We start from the raw sequence: 26,660 nt of genomic DNA, 5'->3' as shown, positions 1-26,660 counted from the left end.
CATTATATACAGCCCTGTCAGTCAGTCGCAGCTGGCCTTTGGCCCCATGGTGGTATAATTACTACTGTGCCAGGTGCACATTGTAATACCCATCACTGCATATACCTACCTGTTGTTCAGTGCACCCACTGCCCGGCGGAGCGTGTCCTAGATCGCGCTCCTGTTGCCGGGCACTTTCTGCGCGTGTGCGTGACGTCATGCGCAGAGAGTGCCCGGGAACAGGAGCGCGATCTAGGACGCGCTCAGCCGGGCAGCGCAGGCGTACTACTCCGGGTCAGTGCGACCCGGAAGTAGTAAGAGCTCCAGAGATGTTCGCCGGGCGAACAGTTCGCCACATCTCTAATTATAATACCCATCACTGAATATACCTACCTGTTGTTCACACTGCACCCACCTACCTACGTGAGCGCACGCAGTGTCACTGTGCCTGTCCGGTACCTGTCTGTGTGTGACAGGTGCACATTATAATACCAATCACTGCATATACCTACCTGTTGGTTACAGTGCACCCACCGACCTACGTGAGCGCACGCAGTGTCACTGTGCCTGTCTGTGTGACAGGTGCACATTGTAATACCCATCACTGCATATACCTACCTGTTCACAGTGCACCCACCTACCTACGTGAGCGCACGCAGTGTCACTGTGCCTGTCCGGTACCTGTCTGTGTGTGGCAGGTGCACATTGTTAATACCCATCACTGCATATACCTACCTGTTGTTCACTTCAGTGCACCCACCTACCTACATGAGCGCATGCAGTGTGATATTTAAAACCACCAGTCACTGTACCTGTTCATGGTACGTGTGTGTGACAGGTGCACATTTGTAATACCCATCACTGCATATACCTACCTGTTGTGTTCAGTGCACCCACCTACCTACATGAGTGCACACAGTGTGATATACCACTTTGTGCATACCTGTTAACTGCACCTGTGTGACTGCACATTGTATTAGACAAGGCAGTGCCTACCTTTCACTTCATCCCCCCCCCCCCCCCCCAATATGGACAAAACAAAAAGCAGAGGCAGGTCACCTGGTAGGTCTGTTCGAGGTCGCGCTGTCGTGATTTCGTGCGGCAGTCGACCAAAGTATAGTGTTCAGAAGAAGGCAAGTGCCATCAACCCCCAATATTGTCAGGACGTAGTTGACTATTTAACACAGAACACCTCATCTTTCTCAGCTTCCACACGGAAGCGTGACATATCTTCCTCCTCGTGCTCTGATCTGGCACCCCACTTAACACTCAGTCGGCCGCCACCACCAAAGTGCCATCACCCCAGGGCTCAGCGGTGTGGAAATGTTTTTGTGTGTCTGCCTCAGATGAGAGCAATGCCATCTATACTCTCTGCCACCGAAAATTGAGCAGTGGAATACCAAGACCCGCCTAGGGACAACTACCTTACGAAGGCATATGATTACAAAGCACAAACTGCAATGGGGTGACCCCCTGAGCACACAAAAGCAAAGCCACACACTGCAGTGGAAGATACCAGGCCGCAATTTTTTTCTCAAAAAAGGCGATACCTAAACTGTACCGTGATGTTGAAAGGCAAGTGGTGACATCTCTGGCACACAGCGTTGGGTCAAGGGTCCATTTGACCACGGATGCCTGGTCTGCAAAGCACGCTCAAGCCTGCCCGAAGACTAAGTCAGTCCCCACACACAGCATCTCTGCCTGCACGCCGTTTGACTGCCTGCCCCAAGACTAAGTCGCTCCCCACACAGCATCTCTGCCCGCAAGCCGGTTGACTGCCTTCTCCGCCACCACCAACAGGGTCCAGGACTCCAGGTGGATTCCTGCATTTTTAAGGCCGCTGCTAGCACACCTACGATAATAAGGTCATTGCTTCATTGTGGACAGACCAAATTTGATCAGCTGGACAGTCACTGTTCTGTCATTCAGCTACCTCAGCCCGGCGACTATATGGGCTGGAAAGCCACCATCACCTGCACTCTCGTCATGGTTCGCACCAGTCCAGCACTACACAAACAGCTGTTTGCAGTCACTGCATACCTTTCACTGCATCTGTGACTGCACATTGCATTATACCTGGCAGTCAGTGCATACCGTTCATTTGAATGGATGGCAGACTTGCCCTCCATAACAGATTCTCGTTAAAGGTATTAAAGTTGATTAGTCTCATATACAGCAGGGCCTCGAAAGTCTTCCTGTATTGTTATTTTTTGTCACTACCTCGGGACTTGCATGCCATGCCTGCTGCCTTCCTTGGATGTGTGGTGGTGGTAGCCATTTCTTAGGCTGCCACTCCGGACCAGAATCGAACCAGGATTCCCTGGCCATTACCCGTGGTCACCATGCTACTAAGAAAGTACCATCGAAAGTTTCACACAGTTGAATGAATGGCAGACTTGCCCTCCGTAACAGATTCTTAGCAAGTGGTGTCATCTCTGGCACACAGTGTTGGGTCAAGGGTCCATCTGACCACAGATGCCTGGTCTGCAAAGCACGGTCAGGGCAGGTACATTACTTATACAGCAAATGGGTCCTTACTTGGATGTGTGGTGGTGGTAGCTGGTTCTCAGGCTCCCACTCCGGACCGGAATCGAACCCCGATTCCCCGGCCATTACCCGTGGTCACAATGGCAGACTTGCCCTCAATAACAGATTCTCGTTACAGGTACTGAACAGCCAGCAGAAAATGTAATTTAAAAAAAATAGATGTAAGCTTTAACAATGGTAGAGAAAGAACCATCGAAAGTTGATAAGGTAGTCAGACATTACCTGATATCACTGAGGAAGAGTAATCCTGCCATGGTGCGCACCAGTCCAGCACGGCCGTCACAACACAAACAGCTGTTTGCGGTGCATTACACAGTGAGTTTGGTGTGTCAGTGTGAAGCAGTACTCTAATTACACTCCCTGATTAATGTATACACATGCAAGATGTTTTAAAGCACTTTAGGCCTGCAATTTAGCATTCAATGTGATTTCTGCCCTTAAAACGCTGCTTTGTGTCAAATCTGTAATTTTCCCCGGGACTTTTGGTGTCTATCCCACTTATCCATGCAAAAACACAGATGTTAAACCCCTTGAAACATCTTTTCCATCACTTTTGTGGCCAGCATAAGTGTTTCTAGTTTTCAAAGTTCGCCTCCCCATTAAAGTCTATTGCGGTTCGCGAAAGTTCACGCGAACTGAACTTTTGCGGATCTCTATTCAGAATCCTCAATAATTGATCCCAATGACTTTCATATTGTGTTATTAAAGAGGAACTGTTAGGTATAGGGTCTCAGAGAAAAAAAAAACACATATATCAGTAGCTAAATATTGGCTGTACTTACATTACATATGCATTTTACTGTCCACGTTTGGATTTCACAGAATTTTTATATAGTATTTGCAGAGATTGATGCTCCTGACAGTTAATGGCAGGTTCCATGTTTGACTGTCTTGTTTGAAGCCAATTGTGATGTAATATCCTCCCTTACCCTGCTTCCTGATGATTCGACTCACAAAAAAGATCTGGATCAAAGATCCTAATGGTTCATGATCCAGACAACACTACTGTGCAGTGAATATTAATTAGCCATGTGGCTAGGAACAATAGCGGACTCATGCAGTATACTCTAACAGAACATGTGCCCTGTGAACAGCACATTGATTTTTCAGTGCTGAGAGCTGGGCTGCAAGATACAAGCTGCTGTAACATGAGCTTGTAACTTGTCACTGTGAAAGCAGCCTTTGGGCGGGATAGGGAAATGAAGGGGAGGACCAAGGGAGTGCAGTAAGGAGAAGAAGCAGGTCCAGCATGCTTTGCAGTCTCTGTTATGGAGCCTGCCAGTCTCCTTAGGAGCTTGGGAATAAAGAGGATTACTATTCAGCAAAAATCAAAGTAAGAGAGATTTTTTAACTTCAGTATTGCCTTTTTGGCTTCCTTCTTAACTGTTTAACACAGGAGAATAGAGGTTTAAATTAGCTTTTGCAGCCTGACAGTTACTCTTTAATCTAACATAATCTTTCCTTTGCTGTGTGGATCTCTTTTTTTTTATTTTTTTTTTATAAATCTTGTCTCAGTTTTTAAGCCATATATGTATGCTTTATTGTTCTTTTTGAATAGCACCATGTTTTAAATCTTAATCTGAACTGTTCAACTTCTATTTTATATGTTTCTAATGTGGCACAGTTGCTTCTTTTACATACAAACTCACCTTTGGGGACTGATCTTATTTGGCATCCTAAATGATGTCGAGAAACATGCAGCAATGTGTTCCCTGCACTCTTTTTTTCTATAAATGTTTAATCTTCTACGATAAAGTTACAATAACCTCCCGATGCTTATTATAACTTTATCGGTTTCAATCTACTGATCTGTTCAGTAAAAAATAATGGATTGGTAAAATAATGCATTTAGCTAGGATTGTGAGTAAGTATGGAACACTTTCAAAGCAAGTCTGAGGGGCACCCTCATAAGAAATGCTGTCTGTGCATGACAATCTTACTGCTTTTTAGTGAATATATGCCCCATATTTTGTGTTTTTGCTTACCCAGAGATATAGCTGAGAAGTGTGCAAGTATAGCTGTTGTGCCCCCAAACTGTTGCGTACATATAATTAAGCCAAAGGGAAATTTTGGCACAGGGTAAAGCCAAAAAATGGCTCACCCTGCTACTGCAAATTTGCCGGCAGCGTTAATTACTATTCCCTCTCCAGGCCGCCATGGACTCGGAGGTAAGATGTAATCCGGCTGCCATCTTTTGTTGTCAGACGAATTACACTGTTTTTTAAAGTAATTTGACGGTGTCCAAATTACTGTCTAAAAGCCGCTTTAGCTGTAATTCCTATTGAGGCCTATGGTGGCACCTGCCAAAATCTCTGGCACGGCTTTCCTTTGCTTCACAAACTGTTGCACCTTTATTGAGGGACTGGGGGAAAAGGTTTGAAGGTAGAGTGAGTGAGAACAAAGGGGGGAGGGACAGTGAAGATATTGAAGATGCAAGAGGATGGGTGATCAGAGAGAGGGGCTTATAAATGGGCTGAAAGGGAGATAGTAATGCTATTGAGGGTGCTGGGCGTGGCTGCAAAAAAGATAGGGGGTTCACTGATGGTTGGGAAGGCTGTGGAGAGCGGGGCGAATACTGGGGGAGGATGTGGAAAGAGAGAGGTTTATCAAAGCTCTGGAGTGGAAAGAGTGAGGCCACTGAGGATGCTTGGTTTAGATGGGGAAAGAGGGGCAGGGCAGTGTCTAGGCTTAATAGCTCTCAAAGCGAAGTTGGAACCCCCCCCCCTCCGCATTCTTAGACACACTGTTCTGATGTTATAGCCAGGAATGTCCCCCAGTGTTAGGTAGCCCTCCAGTAGCCAGAGGTAGCCCCCTGCACATGTAGCCAGATGTGTTCTCCCAGTATAGTTGGCCTGAAGTAGTACACACAATACCTGTAGTATTAGGTAGCCAGAGAGCCCCCACCTATAGGTAGCCAGAGAGGGCACCCCCAGTATTTGGTAGTCAGTGAGGCCACACTCATTGTTAGGTGGATAGAAAATATGCCCACACAGTACAGGTAGCCAGAGTGGTATAGGAAGCCAGAGAGCCCTGGTATAGGAAGCCAGAGAGCCCTCCTAGGATAGGTGGTGAAAGAGGGCCCCCCAATATTAGGTAGAGAGGTGCCGTTAGTATAGGTAGCCAGAGAGCCTGCCCCATATAGGTAGCCAAAGAGGCCCTCACCATATAGGTGGCCAGAAAGCCCTCCTGTATAGCTAGCCAGAAAGTCCCCCAGTATAGATAGCCGGAGAGTTCCCCCATATAGGTGGCCAGAAAGCCCCCCAGTATACATAGCTATTAAGCCCCACAGTATAGGGAGCCAGAAAGCCCCACCTGTATAGCTAGCCAGAGAGCCTCTCTCCATATAGGTAGCCAGGGTGTCCCCCCCAATATAGGTATCCAGAGAGGCCCTCAGTAAATGGGGCCATCAGAATTTGCAATTTGAAAAAGGGAATACATCCTAAAACAGCAATCAGTCACTGCTGCCAGACTTCACATGAAATAAAGAGCTTTAAATACCTACTGTGGCGCTGACCCATCTGTTTATTAAAAATATATCTAAACTGTTTCAGTACCTCACAATCATTACAATAGCAACACTACACAGTCTTAGGAGTGCTTAGGAAATATCTCTGCGGGGCTGTACAGTTTCCTCTCTCCCCTCCCACCCTGCTCAAAGGACTTATTAAAGGACAACTGAGGGATATGGAGGCTGTCAAATTTATTTCCTATTAAGCAATACCAGTTGCCTGGCTATCTTGCTGATCCTATGCCTCAAATACTTTTAGCCATAGCCCCTGAACAAGCATGCAGCAGATCAGGTGTTTCTGACATTATTGTCAGATCTGACAAGATTAGCTGCATGCTTGTTTCTGGTGTTATTCACACGCTATTGCAGCCAAATAGACCAGCAGGGTTGCCAGGCAACTGGTATTGTTTAAAAGGAAATAAATATGGCAGCCTCCATAGTCTTCTTTAAAGGCAAAGCTGAGTTTTCACGGTGAGATGTCACAACTGACATGTACAATCAACAAAGTTCCTCATTAACTTAAACACACCAGGCAACAGTCTGAAGTTTCTTTTTAGATTATATTCAGAAACCACAGAAAACAACTCTTTAGCCAGAAGTAAGGGCTGGCGCACACCAAGAGCGGTTCTCAGCATTTTTAAAAACGCTTGTGGGCTGAAAACCGCCTGGCTAATGTATTGCAATGGGATACGCAAACTCGGGTCCTGCAGCATTTTTGCTGATTTCTGAGGCGATTCTGCCTCAATGTTAAGTATAGGAAAGTGGAAAACCGCTTTGAAAAACGCTAGATCAGAGCAGTTTTCCAAGCATTTTTGTTACAGTAGCTGTTCAGTTACAGCTGTACTGTAACAAAATGAAAATGCTTCACAAAAACGCCCCAAAAACCGGTAGGCATGTTTAGAAAATCGGTACAAACTTGTCTAGAATCGCTCTGAAAAAACGCTTAAAAACTGCTAGCATTTGCGGATACGCTAGTGGTTTTTGGTGTGCACTGGCCCTCACTACAGATTTCATAAAGCACTAAATATCAGAATTGCATGAGCTTTAAAGGGATTCTACAAGCATGTGACGCTTCCTGGATCCTTCTTCAGCTCACTGTTTCAGCCGTGGGTCCCTCTTTATCTTCTGTCCATGAGGACGAGCGCATCTGCACTGGGAATGTGGGAGTACAGTCCCCACATGCCCAGTAGAAGGAAGCACTTGTGAATACGTTTTTTCTTCTCTGTGCACTTCCCACTACCGATCATGCACAGACCATACCCGCACATGCCCAGTACAAATGCACTCGTTTATAGCTGCACTCATGGCCGGAAGAGAGGTGCTCAGTGCTAGAACAGTGGGCTGTAAAAGGATCTGAGAAGTTTCTGGACCATCCAGATGCTTTCCAACACTTGTTTTATTTACACTTCTCTTTATTAATGATAATGTAAAGTTTTAATCAGCTGCATAGTAATGGAAACAATTGGAACACCTGATTTTAATGATTTTGAAGAGTGTCCCAATGCCAATATAATAGTGTATGCAATCCTTAAAGGATACCACAACTGACATGTGGCATAATGAGATAGACATGGGTATGTACAGTGCCTAGCACACAAATAACTATGCTGTGTTCCTTTTTTTCTTTCTCTGCCTGAAAGAGGTAAATATCAGGTATGTAAGTGGCTGACTCAGTCCTGACTCAGACAGGAAGTGACTACAGTGTGACCTTCACTGATAAGAAATTCCAACTATAAAACACTTTCCTAGCAGAAAATGGCTTCTGAGAGCAAGAAAGAGATAAAAAAAGGGGGAATTTCTTATCAGTGAGGGTCACACTGTAGTCACTTCCTGTCTGAGTCAGGACTGAGTCAGCCACTTACATACCTGATATTTACCTATTTCAGGCAGAGAAAGAAAAAAAGGAACACAGCATAGTTATTTGTGTGCTAGGCACTGTACATACCCATGTCTATCTCATTATGCCACATGTCAGTTATGGTATCCTTTAAAAGTCATGGAAGCATGTGCAAATTGTAGGCTTGTTTTTTTAAATGAGGGTAATTTCTGAAATGAACTTGGGATTTGTGGTTATTCAAAATTCATATTTCACTAAAAGGGATTTTCTGTAAACAGTAAAAAGTCATGAAAAAAAATCTTGCTGCAAGACATACATAGGGCTTGATTCACAAAGCGGTGCTAACTGTTAGCACGCCTGTGAAAACCCCCTTAGCACGTCTAAACAAGCTTTTCGCGCATAAAACTTTACGCGCGCAAAACTTTCTGCGCGTAAAACTTTACGCGCGTACTGCACAGAGCGCAGGGCGCTCCGCGCGAAGTGCCCATTAAAGCCTATGGGACTTAGCGCGCGTAAAACTTTGCGCGCGCAAAGTAAGCGCGCGATCTGATTGAGAAATCCGGTGCTAACCTACTTAGCACCCTGGTTAGCGCGTCTAAAGACTTTAGACGTGCTAAGTAGGTTAGCACCGCTTTGTGAATCAAGCCCATAGAGGGTAACAAGTCTGCGTTTCTTTTCACTATCCGTTGCTCTGCTTCTAAAAAACAATTCTTAATGTGCTGCAGTACAGTGTATGACTATTCAGGACAATGGCACATGTCTGAGTGAGCAGACATTGCCCCACCCATAAAACACTCAGTATTCCAAGCAATCATTGCTCTAAGCTTTCTCACAAATTCATTAAGCACATCTTCCACCACTATTACATTGCACTCAAAGGTCTTCCACTACATGTATACATTTTTAATAAAAGTTTTCACAGTAAAAAAATGGTGTCTGTTTGCAGCACTAGCATGTTTGAAAAGCGTCTAGTTAAAAATGGCGCCGGCAAAAAAATGGCGCCCCCTTCTGCCCGATATATGTTTAAAACGATATTTATCGTTTTAAAGGTTAAAGTAGTGCAGACCTTTTGAACGAAATTTATCGTTTTAAAACTTTTTTTTTTTTTTTGTCCTGCCTGAACGATATTTATCGTTTTAACCCTTGCTTTGCTGCCGTTTGGAAAATATCTGCCCGCCGGCTTTAATGTTTAATAGCAAAGCCCCCTTAAAAGCTAAAAACACCAAATTTGCAGGGAATGTTAAAAAGGAAAATTGTGAACAAGAGGAAAACATTTTTTTTCAAAATTTTTATTCAAAATCGATTGAGAAAATCGATTTTGAATATTCTTCTTCTGACCGTGGGAAAATTAAACGCCCGCCGACTTTAGCGGTTAATAGCAAAGCCCCTTTAAAGGCCAGAAACACCAAAGGTGTAGGGAATGTTAAGAAGAATAGTGGTAACACGAATAAAAAAAAAATGTTCAAAGAGACCTTATAGTTTTTGAGAAAATCGATTTTAAATCTTCAAAGAGGAAATGTATCTATTTAAATCGCGTACTGACATTTCCGTGGAAACTTTTTCCACCGACTTTAGCAGTTAATAGCAAAGTCCCCTTAAGTCCTAGCAACACCAAATTTGCAGGATATGTTAAAATATCCTGGAACGTACGGTTGGGGTCCCGGTGCTCGAGTCCCTTTTTTCTTCTCTCTTTTCTTCTTTTTCTTTTCCCTCCTTTCTTTCCTTCCTTTCCTCTCTTCTTCTTTCTCTGGGATGGGGGGTGGGGGGGGGGGTATGGGTGGGAGGCCCTTCAGGGAAGGGATAAGGATCAGTAGAGGGACCAGGTCCACCATTGCCAGGGGAGGTCGGCTGTCCTGGGTCGATTTCCCCTGCTAGCTGTATACTGGGGAGGCTTCTGCCCTCCCACCTTTAATTGTTACTGTGCGGTATGCCATCTTTTGCCTTTGTGATATATGTTAAGCTAACATGGTTATTGTCATGCTGTCCAGTTCAGGGTGAATATTGATCCCTCACTGGAGTTGTATCTTATTTTTGGAAAATTCTCAATAAAATACTTGAAAGAGAAAAAGATACTGGGAAACAATATTTAAAAAAAAAATTGAATTTTTTTTTTAAATTAAAATTTGTGGGTTATGTTCAGAGTGTGGGAAATTTTTTTAAAAAAATGACGTGGGGTCCCCCCTCCTGAGCCTCTGTAACCCCTTGTCTCCCATGCAGGCTGGGATAGCCAGAATGCGGAGCCCCAGCCGACTGGGGCTTCGCACCCTGAGCTATACCAGCCCGCATGGTCCATGGTATGGGGGGGCTTCGGGGGGGAGGGGCGGCCAAGCCTTCCCATCCCCCCCGGAGCCCTTGTCCAATCCATGGACAAGGGGCTCTTCCCCACCTCCGGTGCCCCAGGAGGAGGTGGGGGCGACGACTCCCTGGGGGGGGGGGTTCATGGTGGCATCTGGGAGTCCCCTTTAAGAAGGGGACCCCCAGATGCCCACCCCCCTCCCAGGAGAAATGAGTATAGGGGTACTTTGTACCCCTTACCCATTTCCACAAAGGGTTAAATGAAATAAAAACACAACAACGAGAAAAGTCATTTAATGTTCTAAATTAACCAGAAATACTTACCTGTACCTTTAAGAAAAAAATCCCACGTCAATTAGGTCCCACGACAGTATCCTCTATCTTGCGACCTTCTGTTACATGTTGATTGAAGATCTCCGCCGACCCGACGCCACACACGCCGCCTCCGCCGCACTGCTCTTAGCTATACTTAGTATAGCTAAGAGCAAAAAGCATCTTTAAATTTTAGCTCCAATGGTCCCCATTGGTTCCTTAACAGACCAATGGGGATCAGGAGGATGGAGCCAAAATTTAAACATGCTTTTTGTTCTCAGCTATACTTAGTATAGCTGAGAGTTGCGTCTATGCATCTATATAGACGCATTAGCGCTAGCTGCCGCTGCCCTCCCTGCCTCCCCCCACCTGTCACCCTCACCCATGCTGGCACCCATGGGTGCATTGGGTGCCAGCATGGGTGAAGGTGACAGGTGGGGGGAGGCAGGGAGGGCAGCGGCAGCTAGCGCTAATGCGTCTATATAGACGCATAGACGCAACTCTCAGCTATACTTAGTATAGCTGAAAGCAGTGCGGCGGAGGCGGCGTGTGTGGCGTCGGGGCGGCGGAGATCTTCAATTAAGATGTATCAGAAGATCGCAAGATGGAGGATACTGTCGTGGGACCTGATTGGCGTGGGATTTTTTTCTTAAAGGTACAGGTAAGTATTTCTGGTTAATTTAGAACATTAAAGGACTTTTCTCGTGGTTGTGTTTTTATTTCATTTAACCCTTTGTGGAAATGGGTAAGGGGTACAAAGTACCCCTATACTCATTTCTCCTGGGAGGGGGGTGGGCATCTGGGGGTCCCCTTCTTAAAGGGGACTCCCAGATGCCACCATGAACCCCCCCCCAGGGAGTCGTCGCCCCCGCCTTCACCTGGGGCAAGGGAGGCGGGGAAGAGCCCCTTGTCCATGGATTGGACAAGGGGCTCCGGGGGGGAGGGGGAGGCTTGGCCGCCCCTCCCCCCCGGAGCCCCCCCATACCATGGACCATGCGGGCTGGTATAGCTCAGGGTGAGAAGCCCCAGTCGGCCGGGGCTCCGCATTCTGGCTATCCCAGCCTGCATGGGGGACTTGGGGTTACAGAGGCTCGGGAGGGGGGACCCCACGTCATTTTTTTTTTTAAATTTGAGATCAATTTTTTTTTTTAATGTTCTGAGTGTGGGAAATAAAAATAAAAAAACGACGTGGGGTCCCCCCTCCCGAGCCTCTGTAACCCCTTGTCTCCCATGCAGGCTGGGATAGCCAGAATGCGGAGCCCCGGCCGACTGGGGCTTCGCACCCTGAGCTATACCAGCCCGCATGGTCCATGGTATGGGGGGGCTCCGGGGGGGAGGGGCGGCCAAGCCTCCCCCTCCCCCCCGGAGCCCCTTGTCCAGTCCATGGACAAGGGGCTCTTCCCCGCCTCCCTTGCCCCAGGTGGAGGCGGGGGCGACGACTCCCGGGGGGGGGGGGTTCATGGTGGCATCTGGGAGTCCCCTTTAAGAAGGGGACCCCCAGATGCCCACCCCCCTCCCAGGAAAAAAGAGTATAGGGGTACTTTGTACCCCTTACCCATTTCCACAAAGGGTTAAATGAAATAAAAACACAACAACGAGAAAAGTCCTTATATGTTCGAAATTAACCAGAAATACTTACCTGTACCTTTAAGAAAAAAATCCCACGCCAATCAGGTCCCACGACAGTATCCTCCATCTTGCGATCTTCTGATACATCTTGATTGAAGATCTTCGCCGCCCCGACGCCACACACGCCGCCTCCGCCGCACTGCTCTCAGCTATACTAAGTATAGTTGAGAGTGCGTCTATGCGTCTATATAGACGCATTAGCGCTAGCTGCCGCTGTCCTCCCTGCCTCCCCCCACCTGTCACCCTCACCCATGCTGGCACCCAATGCACCCATGGGTGCCAGCATGGGTGAGGGTGACAGGTGGGGGGAGGCAGGGAGGGCAGCGGCAGCTAGCGCTAATGCGTCTATATAGATGCATAGACGCAACTCTCAGCTATACTAAGTATAGCTGAGAACAAAAAGCATGTTGAAATTTTGCCTCCAAGGCTCCCCATTGGTTCCTTATCGACCAATGGGGATCCTCCTGATCCCCATTGGTCTGTTAAGGAACCAATGGGGACCATTGGAGCTAAAATTTAAAGATGCTTTTTGCTCTTAGCTATACTAAGTATAGCTAAGAGCAGTGCGGCGGAGGCGGCGTGTGTGGCGTCGGGGCGGCGGAGATCTTCAATCAACATGTAACAGAAGGTCGCAAGATAGAGGATAGTGTCGTGGGACCTAATTGACGTGGGATTTTTTTCTTAAAGAGAACCCGAGGTGGGAATTACTTTTACTATTGGGGCACAGAGGCTGGTTGTGCGCACTAAGACCAGCCTCTGTTGCCCCATCGTGTGTCTCCATGTCCCCCCTGCTCGCCGCTATACCCCCCGCATTGCTGGCGACACGCAGCGTGTCGCCAGCTCAATGTTTACCTTGCGCTGTCAGTCAGCGCTGCTCCCCTGCCTCCTCCGCATCGGCGCACCCGCCCGTGTCCCTTCCCTCCCGCTGATAGGAGGGAAGTGACGCGGCGGGTGGCGCCGATGCGGAGGAGGCGGGGGAGCGGCGCTGACTGACAGCGCAAGGTAAACATTGAGCTGGCGACACAGCCAGCAATGCGGGGGGTATAGCGGCGAGCAGGGGGGACATGGAGGCACACGATGGGGCAACAGAGGCTGGTCTTAGTGCGCACAACCAGCCTCTGTGCCCCAATAGTAAAAGTAATTCCCACCTCGGGTTCTCTTTAAAGGTACAGGTAAGTATTTCTGGTTAATTTAGAACATTAAAGGACTTTTCTCGTTGTTGTGTTTTTATTTCATTTAACCCTTTGTGGAAATGGGTAAGGGGTACAAAGTACACCTATACTCATTTCTCCTGGGAGGGGGGTGGGCATCTGGGGGTCCCCTTCTTAAAAGGGACTCCCAGATGCCACCATGAACCCCCCCAGGGAGTCGTCGCCCCCACCTCCTCCTGGGGCACGGGAGGTGGGGAAGAGCCCCTTGTCCATGGATTGGACAAGGGCTCCGGGGGGGGAGGGGTAGGCTTGGCCGCCCCTCCCCCCCGAAGCCCCCCCATGCCATGGACCATGCGGGCTGGTATAGCTCAGGGTGCGAAGCCCCAGTCGGCCGGGTCTCCGCATTCTGGCTATCCCAGCCTGCATGGGAGACAAGGGGTTACAGAGGCTCGGGAGGGGGGACCCCACGTCATTTTTTTAAAAAAATTCCCAAACTCTGGACATAACCCACAAATTTTAATTTAAAAAAAATAAATTTCAATTTTTTTTTTAAATATGGTTTCCCAGTATCTTTTTAACATATCCTGCAAATTTGGTGTTGCTAGGATTTAAGGGGACTTTGCTATTAACTGCTAAAGTCGGCGGAAAAAGTTTCCACGGAAATGTCAGTACGCGATTTAAATAGATACATTTCCTCTTTGAAGATTTAAAATCGATTTTCTCAAAAACTATAAGGTATTTTTGAACAATTTTTTTTCTTCGTGTTCCCACTATTCTTCTTCACATTTCCTACACATTTGGTGTTTCTGGCATTTAAAGGGGCTTTGCTATTAACCGCTAAAGTCGGCGGGCGTTTAATTTTCCCACGGTCAGAAGAAGAATATTCAAAATCGATTTACTCAAGAACTATAAAGTCTTTTTGAAAAAAAAAATTTTCCTCTTGTTCACAATTTTCTTCTTAACATTCCCTGCAAATTTGGTGTTTTTAGCTTTTAAGGGAGCTTTGCTATTAAACATTAAAGCCGGCGGGCAGATATTTTCCAAACGGCAGCAAAGCAAGGGTTAAAACGATAAATATCGTTTGGGAGCAATACAAATATAAATATAAACGATAAATATCGTTTTTAAAGCCGGCGCCATTTTTTAGCTGTCCAAAACGAAAAATAACTAGCGATAGTGGTTCTCTATGGGGCGCCGTTTTTTAACTACGATAACTGGCGCCATTTTTAACGGACTCCGTTTGAAAAATGTAGTTCATGTTTAGCAATATAATAGCTAGATACTAATAATACCTTCGCCCCTTTCTCGGCTTCTGCCATCCAACAAATCTAGGGAACCTTCTCTTCGTCTGCTTCTGCCTCGGCCTCTGCCTCTTCCTCTGCCCCGTTGTACCCCACGTCCTCTCCTGGCCATATTATTTCCATGATTCTGGTTTTGTCTGATCACACAGAGCATTTGAAAGTTCTGAATAGCTTCTGCGCTCAGCCAATTACAGGTCATCAGTAATGTGGAATCCAGGAGGCTGTGTGATTTCCTACAGATGTGACTGTTGCATCCCCTATACGTGAAGAAGTTGCACACATGGAGGCGTGTACAGTTCACTCCCTGGTCGCAGTTGTCCTCCATGTACTTCTTACAGTGCTGCAGAGGAACAGAGTACAGAGACAAAGTTACTAAATTGATTCTGCAATTAAAAGTGGCCAATTAGCATAGGTACATCTAGACATATACTACAGTATTAGCAAACAGCAGTCAAAGATCCAGAATGGCTATTTGTGCTCTTTGTCTTATTTTTTCAAAACAACAGAATGGATCAGTAACCCTGTTTTCACATTTGTGCACAGGTGTTCGTACCGTGTTGATTTTCTGGTTTGGGTTTGAAATTCAAACCAAATATTGACAATTAAAGGGAACCTTAACTGAGAGGGATAGGGATGTTTCCTTTTAAACAATACCAGTTGCTTGTCAGTCCTGATGATCTCTTTTGCTGCAGTAGTGGCTGAATCACACACCTGAAACAAGCATGCAGCTAATCCAGTAGAGCACCTGATCTGCATGCTTGTTGAGGGGCTGTAGCTAAAAGTATTAGAGACACAGAATCAGCAAAAGAGTAAGGGTGCATACACACATCAGACCATAGTCTTTGGAAAAAGAAAGATCACAGACCAATTTTACCCCCTTCCATGTAGTATGAGAGCCATACCTACACAGTCTATTCTATTGAGCTGAACTCCCCATCAGCTAGAAATCTTTGCAAGATGCTGCACACAAAGATGCTGTACACATTCAAAAGATCAGTATCTGAAAAAGATCTGTTCCTACAAAAGATCTGTTCCTGCAAAATGCATTCATAGTCTATGATATCTGCAGATCCTCATACACACCTTGTTTAACAGACATTCATCTGCATTGATTGTGCTGGACTGATGAGCACCATGCCGGGGGGCATTGCTTCATTGCGATACGCAAGCCCCTTCACCGCGGCCAGGTAATGATCACGAAGGGGAATTGACAAATGTACATGCCTTTTGCTTTGTTGTTGCAGCTGCAGTGCAGCCAGAAAAATTAGGCAGGCATGTAAACGCACCAGAAAAATTATTATAGCGACCGCTGCTAGCAGCGGGCTTAAAAATTCATGAATCCATCTGGAGTCCTGGACCCTGTTGGTGGTGGCGGAGAAGGCAGTCAAGCGGCCTGCAGGCAGAGATGCTGTGTGGGGACCAACTTAGTCATGGGGCAGGCAGTCACACGGTGTGCAGGCAGAGATGCTGTGAGTGGGGACTGACTTAGTCTTCGGGCTGGCAGTAGCCCTCCGGGATCCATGCATCATTCATTTTGACAAAGGTGAGGTACTGAACACTTTTGTGACCTGCGCTGAAGGTCCTTTCTGACAGGACGCTTGAAGCAGGGCAAGACAGAAGTTGGATGGCAAATTGGGACAGCTCTGGCCACAGGTCAAGCCTGCGCAACCAGTAGTCCAGGGGTTCATCGCTGCTCACAGTGTCTACATCCACACTTAAGGCCAGGTAGTCGGCTACCTCCTGGTCCAGGCATTGGTGGAGGGTGTATCCGGAAGGGCTAAGGCGAGGCTTTGGACTAAAGAATGTCCGCATGTCTGAAATCACCATGAGATCGCTAGAGCGTCCTGTCCTTGCCTGCGTGGACAGGGGAGGAGGAGGATTGCTGGCAGTGGCACCTTTATTCCGTTGTGCTGTGACATCACCCTTAAACGCACTGTAAAGCATAGTTGCCAGCTTGTTCTGCAAGTGCTGCATCTGTTTTGCCTTCTGGTGATTTGGAAACATCTCCGCCACTTTGTGCCTATACCGAGGGTCTAGTAGCGTGGCCACCCAGTACAGCTCATTCCCCTTGAGTTTTTTTTTACGGGGGTCCCTCAACAGGCTGGACAGCATGAAAGCCACCATCGGCACAAATTTGAATGCAGATGTGCTATCCATCTCCTCTTGCACTTTCTCAGTGTTGTCAGGTAAGTTCTCCTCCTCTCCCCAGCCACGAACAATACCACGGGAAAGTTGAGCAGCACAAGCCCCCTGCCACACCTGCTGCGGTTGTTCTTCCGCCTCCTCCTCCTCCCCAAAAAAAACACATTCCTCATCATCTGACTCCTCTTCCTCACACGACTCTTCCTCCTCCTCCTCCCCCCTCTGTGCTGCCGCAGGTGTTGAGGAATCATCTGCTTCTGCTGAGAATTGATCCCACAACTTTTCCTCTTGTTCCTGTTACTGTTCGCTCCTCCACAGCTTGATCCACCACTCTACGCACGGCACACTCCAGGAAGAAAGCATATGGGATCAAGTCGCTGATGGCGCCTTCACTGCGACTCACAAGGTTTGTCACCTCCTCAAACGGCCGCATGAGCCTGCAGGCATTTCGCATGAGTGTCCAGTACTTCAGCCAGAACATCCCCATCTCTCTAGAGCATGTCCTTTGACTGTAGTTGTAGAGATACTGTTTGACGGCTTTCTCCTGTTGTAGCAGGCGGTTGAACATCAGGAGCGTTGAATTCCAGCGAGTCGGGCTATCGCAAATCAAGCGCCTCACCGGAACGTTGTTTCTCCGCTGAATATCTGCCAAGCGTGCCGTGGCCGTGCAAGACCGCCTGAAATTCCCACACACCTTACTGGACTGCTTCAGGATGTCCTGTAAGCATGGTACTTAGACACAAATCTCTGAATTATAAGATTCAGCACATGTGCCATGCAGGGTACATGTGTCAACCTTCCCAAATTCAAAGCCAAAATGAGATTGCTGCCGTTGTCACACACCACGTTGCTGATCTCCAGTTGGTGCGGGGTCAACCACTGATCTACCTGTCTAAGATGGTGTGATAACCTGGCATGCAGCATAGGCCCTGGGAAGCTGGGGCTGTGTAGCTGGAGAGGAGATCGCAGCACCAGTAGAGTTGAACTGCCACTCAGCCAAGGAGGAGGAGGAGGAGGACAACAGCGAAGAGGATGTAGCAGGAGGAGTAGGAGGAGAAGGAGAGGAGGTGGCAGCAGGCCTGCCTGCAAGCCGTGGAGGTGTCACAATTAGGTTCGCTGCACAGCCACGTACTCCCTTCTTGCCAACGGTCACCAGGATGGCCCAATGGGTGTGTAAGTAATCTACCTGCTCTGACCGTGCTTTGCAGACCAGGCATCCGTGGTCAGATGGACCCTTGACCCAACGCTGTGTGCCAGAGATGACACCACTTGCCTTTCAACTTCATGGTACAGTTTGGGTATCGCCTTTTTTGAGAAATAATTGCGGCCTGGTATCTTCCACTGTGGTGTCTTAATGGCCACAAATTTTCGGAAGGCCTCAGAGTCCACCAGCTGGTATGGTAACAGCTGGCGAGCTAACGCTTCCGCCAAGCCAGCTGTCAGACGCCGGGCAAGGGGGTGACTGGCAGACATTGTCTTCTTCCGCTCAAAGATTTCCCTCACGGACACCTGGCTGCTGCTGTGTGCAGAGGAGCAGGAACCGCTCAAGGTGAAAGGCGGAGTGGAGGAGGGTGGCTGTGATTGTGAAGGTGCAAGGGAGAAAGCAACTGAAGATGATGCACCTGAAGGAGAAAAAGGGAAAAGGAGGGTGGCTTTTCTTTTGTGTGCTGCTTTTCCTCAGGTGGTCTTCCCATTGCAGTTTGTGCCTTTTCTCCATGTGCCTTCATAAGGCACTTGTCCGTACGCGGCTGTTGGCCTTTCCAAGGCTCAATTTTTGGCGGCAGAGAGAACAGATGGCATTGCTCTGAACTGAGGCAGACACAAAAAAAAAATGTCCACACCGCTGAGCCCCCCTGGGGTGATGGCACTATGGTGGCATCAGCAGCTGACGTTGAAGAGCATGTTGTCTGGCTGTCCATAGGGTGCGATACATGGCGCCGGACACTGCCACCAGCTGTTTCTGATGACGAGCTCCCCCTGCTTCTTTCAGGAACTCGTCTCCTCCTACTCCTCTCTGACTCCCCCTCTGAACTCTCCCCCTGTTCATTTCCTCTATTGGGAACCCACGTGACATCCATATTATCATCATAATCATCCTCCCCAGCTGCGCTTGCCTCAGACACCTCATAAACTGCACCAACAGCAGGTACTTCATCATCCTCCTCCTCATACCTTACGTCCATACTGTCGCCTAACTCAGACATATGAGATGGTGTAACTTGCTTAGCGCCTTTATCTTGTTGTAACAATAATGGCTGTGAATCAGTGAATTCCCCACCAAATAACTCCTGCGAAGTGTCAAATGCAGCGGATGTGGTGCTTGTAGTAGCGCTTGTGGCTGTGGAAGATGAGGTGTTCTGTGTTAAATAGTCAACCACGTCCTGAAAATCTTGGGAGTTGATGGGACGTGCCTTCTTCTGAGCACTATACTTTGGGCCAGGGCCGCACAAAATCACAGCAGCACAACCTCGAACAGACCTGCCGGGTTGCCTGCCTCTGGGTCTGCCTCTGCCTGTTGTTTTGTCCATATCGGGGGGGGGGGGGGGGGGTTAAGTGAAAGGTATGCACTGACTTGACTAATACAATGTGCAGTCACACAGGTGCAGTGAAAGGTATGCAGTGACTGGTATTACAATACAATGTGCAGCTGTCACACAGGTGCAGTTAACAGGTATGCACGGACTGGTATATTACACAGCGTGCGGTCACACAGGTACTGTGAACAATTATACATTGATAAGTATTACAAAATTTGTAGCTGTCACACAAACAGGTACCTAGAACAGGTGTAGTGACTGGTGGTATATAACACTGCGTGCTCTCACGTAGGTAGGTAGGTGCACTGAACAGGTGAGTATGCCATGATTGATATTACAAATGTGCTGCTGTCACACACACACAGGTACCATCAACAGGTGCAGTGACTGACTGGTATATAACACTGCGTGCGCTCACGTAAGTAGGTAGGTGCACTGAACAGGCGGGTATGCAGTGATTGGTATTACAAACGTGCAGCTGTCACACACAGGTACCGTGAACAGGTGCAGTGACTGGTGGTATATAACACTGCATGCGCTCACGTAGGTAGGCAGGTGCACTGAACAGGTGGGTATGCAGTGATTGGTATGTGCAGCTGTTACACACACAGGTAGTCACTGAATGTGCTGGGCCTGGCAGTGGCACAGTAGGAATTACCAAGGTCCAGCAGCTGCGACTGACTGACAGGGCTGTATATGCAACACAAGTGGGACACACACAAAAAATAGATCACAAGAACAACATTAGCTCTCTAAAGAGCTATTGAGGATGAGGAGTGCTTTTTAGCAATAAGTATCGGCAACAAAGAGCAACCTAACAAGCTTAACACAAAAGCCTAACTAAGCTTTCCCTATGTAAGCAGGTTCTCTCCCTTCTCTAATTACTGCAGCCACACGAGTGAGTGAAAAGGCTGACGCTGCCTGTGTTTTATAAGGGGGAGGCTCCAGGAGGGAGTGTAGCCTGATTGGCTACCCTCTGTCTGCTGACTGTGATGTAGAGGGTCAAAGTTGACCCAATGATGTAGTTTAGGGGTGGGTCGAAATCGCATATAGTTCGCGAACCACCGAAGTTCGCACAAATAAGTTCGTGGTCATCTTTATTTCACTGTAGTTTTGATGTATGAAGTTGCAACAAGTAGCTGCTACAATTGCACACATCCCACCTTGCGCTGCGGTAAGATAGTCCAACACTAGAGTATGCTGAGCCAACATTTTAGTATGCCATTTTAACTCTTCATTTACTATTCCAATAGTTTGAAATATTTCATCAGTAACATTATCAAATAGTCCTGCAAGTAATTCTATATTTTGTGCGTTTATTAGGGTTAGTCCTTCAGTTCCAACAAGTCCAGTGTACACGCTAGCTTTTGCATACCTTGGTACTTGAAGGAGTTTCTCTCTTAGTTTCTTCAGTGCTTCCTTTGTATACATAATGACTAGAAATGAAATTGATATTTGAGCTGTTCTTGCTCTATATGTATGGCTACATTTTCATATTCCCAGGACCAGTCATATGGCATTTTAACCTCCCTGGCGGTAAGCCGCGCAGGAGGTTTTTTCAGGCTCTGCTGGGCCGATTTGCTTACTTTTTTTTTTGCTGCACGCAGCTAGCACTTTGCCGCGGCCCCGCGCTCGATCGCCACTAACCGTCGCGCCGCCCCCCCAGACCCCGTGCGCTGCCTGGCCAATCAGTGCCAGGCAGCGCTGAGGGGTGGATCGGGACTCCCAATGACGTCGCTGACGTCATCCCGCCCCGTTGCCATGACGACGGGGGAAGCCCTCCAGGAAATCCCGTTCTTTGAACGGGATTTCCTGATCGGAGATCGCCGAAGGCGATCGAAGCGGGCGGGGGGATGCCGCTGAGCAGCAGCTATCATGTAGCGAGCCCTGGCAGGGCTCTCTCCCCCTTTTGTGTCTTGGTAACCATTATACATTTTATTCATCATGTTAATTTTATCATGGTCATTACCAATTCTATAATTTGTATTTTGTATCATTCTTTGTATTTTGTCACTAATTATGTATCTTGTATTTTGGTGTACACCATTGTCTGTATTATTGTGTACCCCATGTTTGTTTCTTACTTTGTACAGCGCCACGGGATATGTTGGCGCTTTATAAATCAATAATAATAATCATGGCAATGTGTCCCATCATGACCACAGGATGACTGCAAGCAGGTGCGTCATTAGGGCTAAAGATTCAGAGCACGTGCACGTCCGCCAACTATGCCCTGAACCTCTGGACACGTGGTGCCCATCCATCGTGATACATGAAGCAGCGGCATCTGTTACTATGACGCCACTGCTCTCTGCTCCCCCTCCTTGCAACCGAGGCCAGGGTACGCATAGTGCCAAGCCACTGCACCCTGTCAACCTCTCATATCCATTTAGATGCGGCCACGCTGAAGCTCCACCTCCCAGCAGGGTTTCAATGAGCATGGTCTCACTGGGGCTGATGGGGAGCAGAAGTGTGCTGAGTGGACGATTCCATGAGGGCTGCGGGCACCTGTCACTTCACCGCACTGAAGACTGAGGAGCATAGAGCAAGTCTGCAGAGCTGCAGACTGATGAGAGGGAGAACACAGAAGACTCACAGCAAGAGCCAGCCAGGGACATGGAGGATGCAGCAGCAGCTAATTGACCTAGCAGCGTCTTGAAGACTGCAAAGATGTCGAGGAAGGAGGAGGTAGTATACTACTCACTCTGGCTTGTTTTCTTTCTCCTGTCTGTCTATCTATCTCTCTCTCCCTCTTCGTGTGTGTGTTTGTATGTATGTATGTATGTATGTGTGTATGTATGGTGTGTGTATGTGGGGCGGGAGGTCTGTGGTGTGCTCATCCATATAGCACTGACGTCTTCTGCAGCACCTTACAGAGTACATAGTCATGCCACCGACTGTCCTCAGAGGAGCTCACACTCTAATCCCGATCATAGTCATAGTCTAATGTCCTGACATATTATTATTATGTATTTATATAGCACTGACACCTTTTGCAGCACTTTACAGAGTACATACTCATGTCACCAACTGTCCTTAGAGGAACTTACAATCTAATCCTACCATAGTCTAATATCCTACTATATTATGTATTTCTATAGCAGGGCTGTGGAGTCGGAGTCAGGAGTTAGAATCGGAGCAATTTTGGATACCTGGAGTCGGAGTCGTGGTTTCAATAAACTGAGGAATCGCAGTCAGATGATTTTGAACCAAATCCATAGCCTTTGTAAAAAAGAACAATTTTGTGTGAGGAAACGCGGAAAAGCCGCCGTCTCTCGAGGTGAGGCGGCTGTTTCCGCGTCCAGCATGGCGTCACAACGCGGAAAAAACGCTGCATGACGCATGGGCAGTGCGGCGGAATCCGCATTGGTAACGGCGGAATCCACATCAGAGGCGACCCCCGCATTAGATACATTGCAAAACAGTACTGGTGTGGCTGGGACTGATAGTCCACCAAGATTCAGACTTACACGCGCGCGAGCACAGAGGCAGAGTTTAAATAGCAGTTAGAAGGGTGTCGGCTGACCAGCTGGGTCAGCTGACAAATTCCACTGCTCCCATTGGACCAGCAATTAGGGAGGTCCTGGAAAGGTCCTAGAGTATATATACTGCTGGTTGTTCACTTGCTCCTTGTCTGGCGTTGTGTTCACATATGTGGGAGCACCCAGATCCGTAGTTAGATCCGTTAGTGTGCCGGGACCAGCTGGAGCTGTAATCCTACACTAAGCTAGATTCTGTTGATAGCTAAAGTACTAGTTTGATTGTGATTATCTGTTATGACGTTTGCCTGCCTTGACTATCCTCCTGAACTCTGATCTTGCACCTCGATATTTCTGATACTCTGTTGCCGAACCCCGGCTCGTTCCTTGACTCTGCTTCTGCCTCCTGATTTTGTACCCCGATATTTCTGATACCCCGTTGCTGAACCCTGCCTGTACTTTGACTCTGCCTTTGCCTCCTGATCCTGTACTTTATCTGTCCGTGTGTGTACGACCTGGCTTGTCCGACCTCGAGAACTGACCTTACCGTTAGAGGCGGTTCCTCGCTCTGTTAGCGATCCTTCCTCCTGAGGGTCACTTTCAGATATCCCTTCCTACTGTCAGTCTGACTCCTCCCGTCTTGGAGAGCTCAGGTCTGCGGAAGGAATCTGTGCAGTACTCCTTACTGCATTGAGGCCTTGTCCTCTTAGTGTTACAGTTACACCAAACACTACACTCTACTCGGGTGATCAGAGGTTAGTTTGTATATCGGATTATCGGTGAGACTGCAGTTCACTTATAATCTGGTATATGTCTGTATTTCCGGTGATACTGCAGATCACCGGTAATCAGATACTCTCTGCGCCCACCGATCGTTACAGAACGCCAGACCAAAAATCAAAATGGACGCAAACACTGGTCGTCTGGGTATGCTTGCCACTTCGGTGGATAACCTCCATCAAGCACTGGGCCAGCACAGAGCTTTGATTGATGCCCTTTCAGGCTCTGTGCAAACCCTCCAGACGTCAGTTGATTCAGTGCGATCCCCTCCTAGTGATGACATACGTATGCCTGTACCTGATAAATTTTCCGGCCACAAGTCTGACTTCCGGAATTTCAAGAGTAGAGTGTTGTCATACTTTGAGTTAAGACCCCGATCCTCGGGGACTGAGACCCAACGGGTCATTTTCATTAATACACTGTTAACTGGTGATTCCCAGTCCTGGGCATACAACCTGTCCCCCACTAATTTAGCTCTGACCTCAGTCGAGGAATTTTTTAAGGCTATGGCCGTAATATACGACGACCCTGACCTTGCGGCAACTTCAGAGCGGAAGCTCAAACTTTTGCGGCAAGGCAGAGGGTCGGTCGAGGATTACGCAGCAGAATTTCGTAGGTGGTCTGTTACCGCCAGATTCGACAATTTTGCTCTGATGGATTATTTTCTATCTGGGTTGTCGGAGGAGGTCTCTGATTTGATGCTAACCTTACCCGAGCCCGCAACAGTCGAGGAGGCCATATCATCGGCCATCAGAGTCGATCGTCGACTACGCCATCAGAGGCAGACTAGGGGCAGTCACCGGGTCAGGGTGACTTCGTATGTGGCACCTTCTGGTACGCCCGCAGTAACGGCATCTCCACCGGTGTCACCCTCTCCAGCCTCACCACCACCCGAACCAATGCAAATTGGTCGATCAAGATTGACCCAGGTGGAACGTAGGCGGAGAATAACAGAACAACTGTGCCTGTATTGTGCAGAAGCAGGGCACAGGGTGCGAAACTGCCCTAACAAGTCGGGAAATGGGTCTGCCTAGGAGTAGTGGGGGGTGACACCCTAGGCACTTCATTCTCACCCCAAAAAGAGAAGAAGTTACTTCTCCCCTGTACTATTACGTGGGATGATAAGTCTGTGGACACTGAAGCTTTTATTGACTCTGGCTCAGCGGCCAATTTTATGAACCTTGAATTTGCTCGGGAGTTGGGTATTCCTCTCACTCCAGTAAGTCCTGCCATTCAGGTCACAGCAGTAGACGATTCCCCGCTGCAACGGGATCGTCCCCTGTCTCAGACTCCGCAGGTGAGGGTCACGATAGGGGTATTGCATGGGGAACAGCTACAGTTTTTCGTTTTGAACATGTCAACCTCCACTATTATCTTAGGCATGCCTTGGTTACAGGCCCACTCTCCACAAATCGACTGGGCCACGGGTCAGGTAACCAGATGGTCTGATCGTTGTCACCAACAGTGTCTAGGAAAGGTGACATTGGGTCAGACCAAGGTGTACGTGGAGGGTGTTCCCGAGGTGTATTCCGATTTTTCTGATGTCTTTTGTCCCAAGTCTGCTGATCAATTACCTCCTCATCGCCCGTTCGATTGCCCCATTGATCTCCGTGCTGGTTGTATGCCCCCTAGGGGTCACCTGTATAACTTGTCCGGTCCCGAGAAGTTGGCCATGCAGGAGTACATTCGTGACAACCTGGCCAAGGGGTTTATTCGGCCCTCTCGGTCACCTGCTGGGGCCGGTTTCTTTTTCGTTAAGAAAAAAGACGGGGGTCTTCGACCTTGTATCGACTACCGAGGTCTCAATAAAATCACGGTGAAGAATCGCTATCCGTTACCATTGATAGACGACTTATTCACGCAGGTCACTACTGCAAAGATCTTTTCTAAGTTAGATCTGAGGGGGGCATACAACCTAATCCGCATTAGAAGGGGCGATGAATGGAAGACGGCCTTTAACACACCCGACGGGCATTACGAATACTTAGTGATGCCCTTCGGGTTGTGCAATGCGCCCGCCGTCTTCCAGGAACTAATCAATGAGGTATTCCGGGAGGTATTGGGTAAATTCGTACTGGTATACCTCGATGATATATTAATTTATTACAATAACCTCCCCGAACACAGGGTCCATGTGAAATTTGTCCTAAACAAATTAAGACAGAATAGACTCTACGCCAAGTTAGAAAAGTGTATTTTTGAGGTGACATCCGTCACGTTTCTGGGGTATGTGATTTCTACCTCAGGTCTGTCAATGGACCCTGCTAAAGTCACAGCTGTCCTAGAATGGCCGCAACCTGTGGGCCTGAAAGCCCTCCAGAGATTCCTGGGTTTTGCAAATTATTATAGGAGGTTTATAAAAGGGTACTCCACGATCATTGCACCCCTTACCAGTCTCACAAAAAAGGGGGCAGATACTACCCACTGGTCTCCGGAGGCTCAGAATGCATTTTCTAGTCTGAAAAAATTGTTTTGTTCCGTACCAATCCTGAGACATGTCGACACCGCTTATCCGTTCATTGTTGAGGTCGATGCCTCGGAGGTCGGGGTAGGGGCTGTGCTGTCTCAGCGATCAGGGTTATAGGGAAGACTACACCTCTGTGCGTACTTTTCCCGTAGGTTCTCTCCGGCGGAGAGAAACTACGATATAGGCAACAGAGAGCTCCTGGCCATTAAATTGGCATTTGAGGAGTGGCGCCACTGGTTGGAGGGGGCAGAGCACACGATCACTGTTTACACCGACCACAAGAACTTGGAGTACATCGAGGGGGCTAAGAGGCTTAGTCCCCGTCAGGCCCGGTGGTCCTTGTTTTTTACGAGATTCAGGTTTATAATCACATACACTCCAGGTAGCAAAAACATCAAGGCAGATGCCCTCTCCAGGTGTTTCGAACCTGAGACAGCACAGCCTCCCACTCCTGAATCCATCATTCCGCAGAAACTGGTGTTAGCCGCCACGGAGTCTTGGGAAGAGTGGACAGAGATCTTGGGTCCCTTTCAGCAGGAGGTTCCTGAAGGGAAACCCGAAGGGGTCTTGTTCATACCATTACCATTCCGGTTACAGGTTCTGCAACTCTTTCACGCCCATAAGAATGCTGGTCATCCTGGAGCTGCCAGAACGCAGGATCTGATTGCCAGGTGTGCTTGGTGGCCTTCCTTGGCA

General features: G+C 47.9%; 1 protein-coding gene across 1 annotated transcript in view; it reads right to left on the bottom strand.

The window, feature by feature from the left end:
• The window catches only part of LOC137564048 (zinc finger CCCH-type antiviral protein 1-like), a 164,545-nt gene that overhangs the window by 119,495 nt on the left and 18,390 nt on the right, over positions 1–26,660 (bottom strand). Inside the window, exon 3 of the mRNA XM_068277348.1 lies at positions 14,551–14,899. Coding sequence (XP_068133449.1) covers positions 14,551–14,899 — 349 coding nt within the window. The remainder of the gene's footprint in view (positions 1–14,550; positions 14,900–26,660) is intronic.

The sequence above is a fragment of the Hyperolius riggenbachi genome, chromosome 3 (assembly GCF_040937935.1).
Source record: "Hyperolius riggenbachi isolate aHypRig1 chromosome 3, aHypRig1.pri, whole genome shotgun sequence".
Lineage (NCBI taxonomy): Eukaryota > Metazoa > Chordata > Amphibia > Anura > Hyperoliidae > Hyperolius > Hyperolius riggenbachi.
The sequence above is the reverse complement of the archived record's forward strand: the minus strand, read 5'-3'. Positions and strand labels throughout refer to the sequence as shown.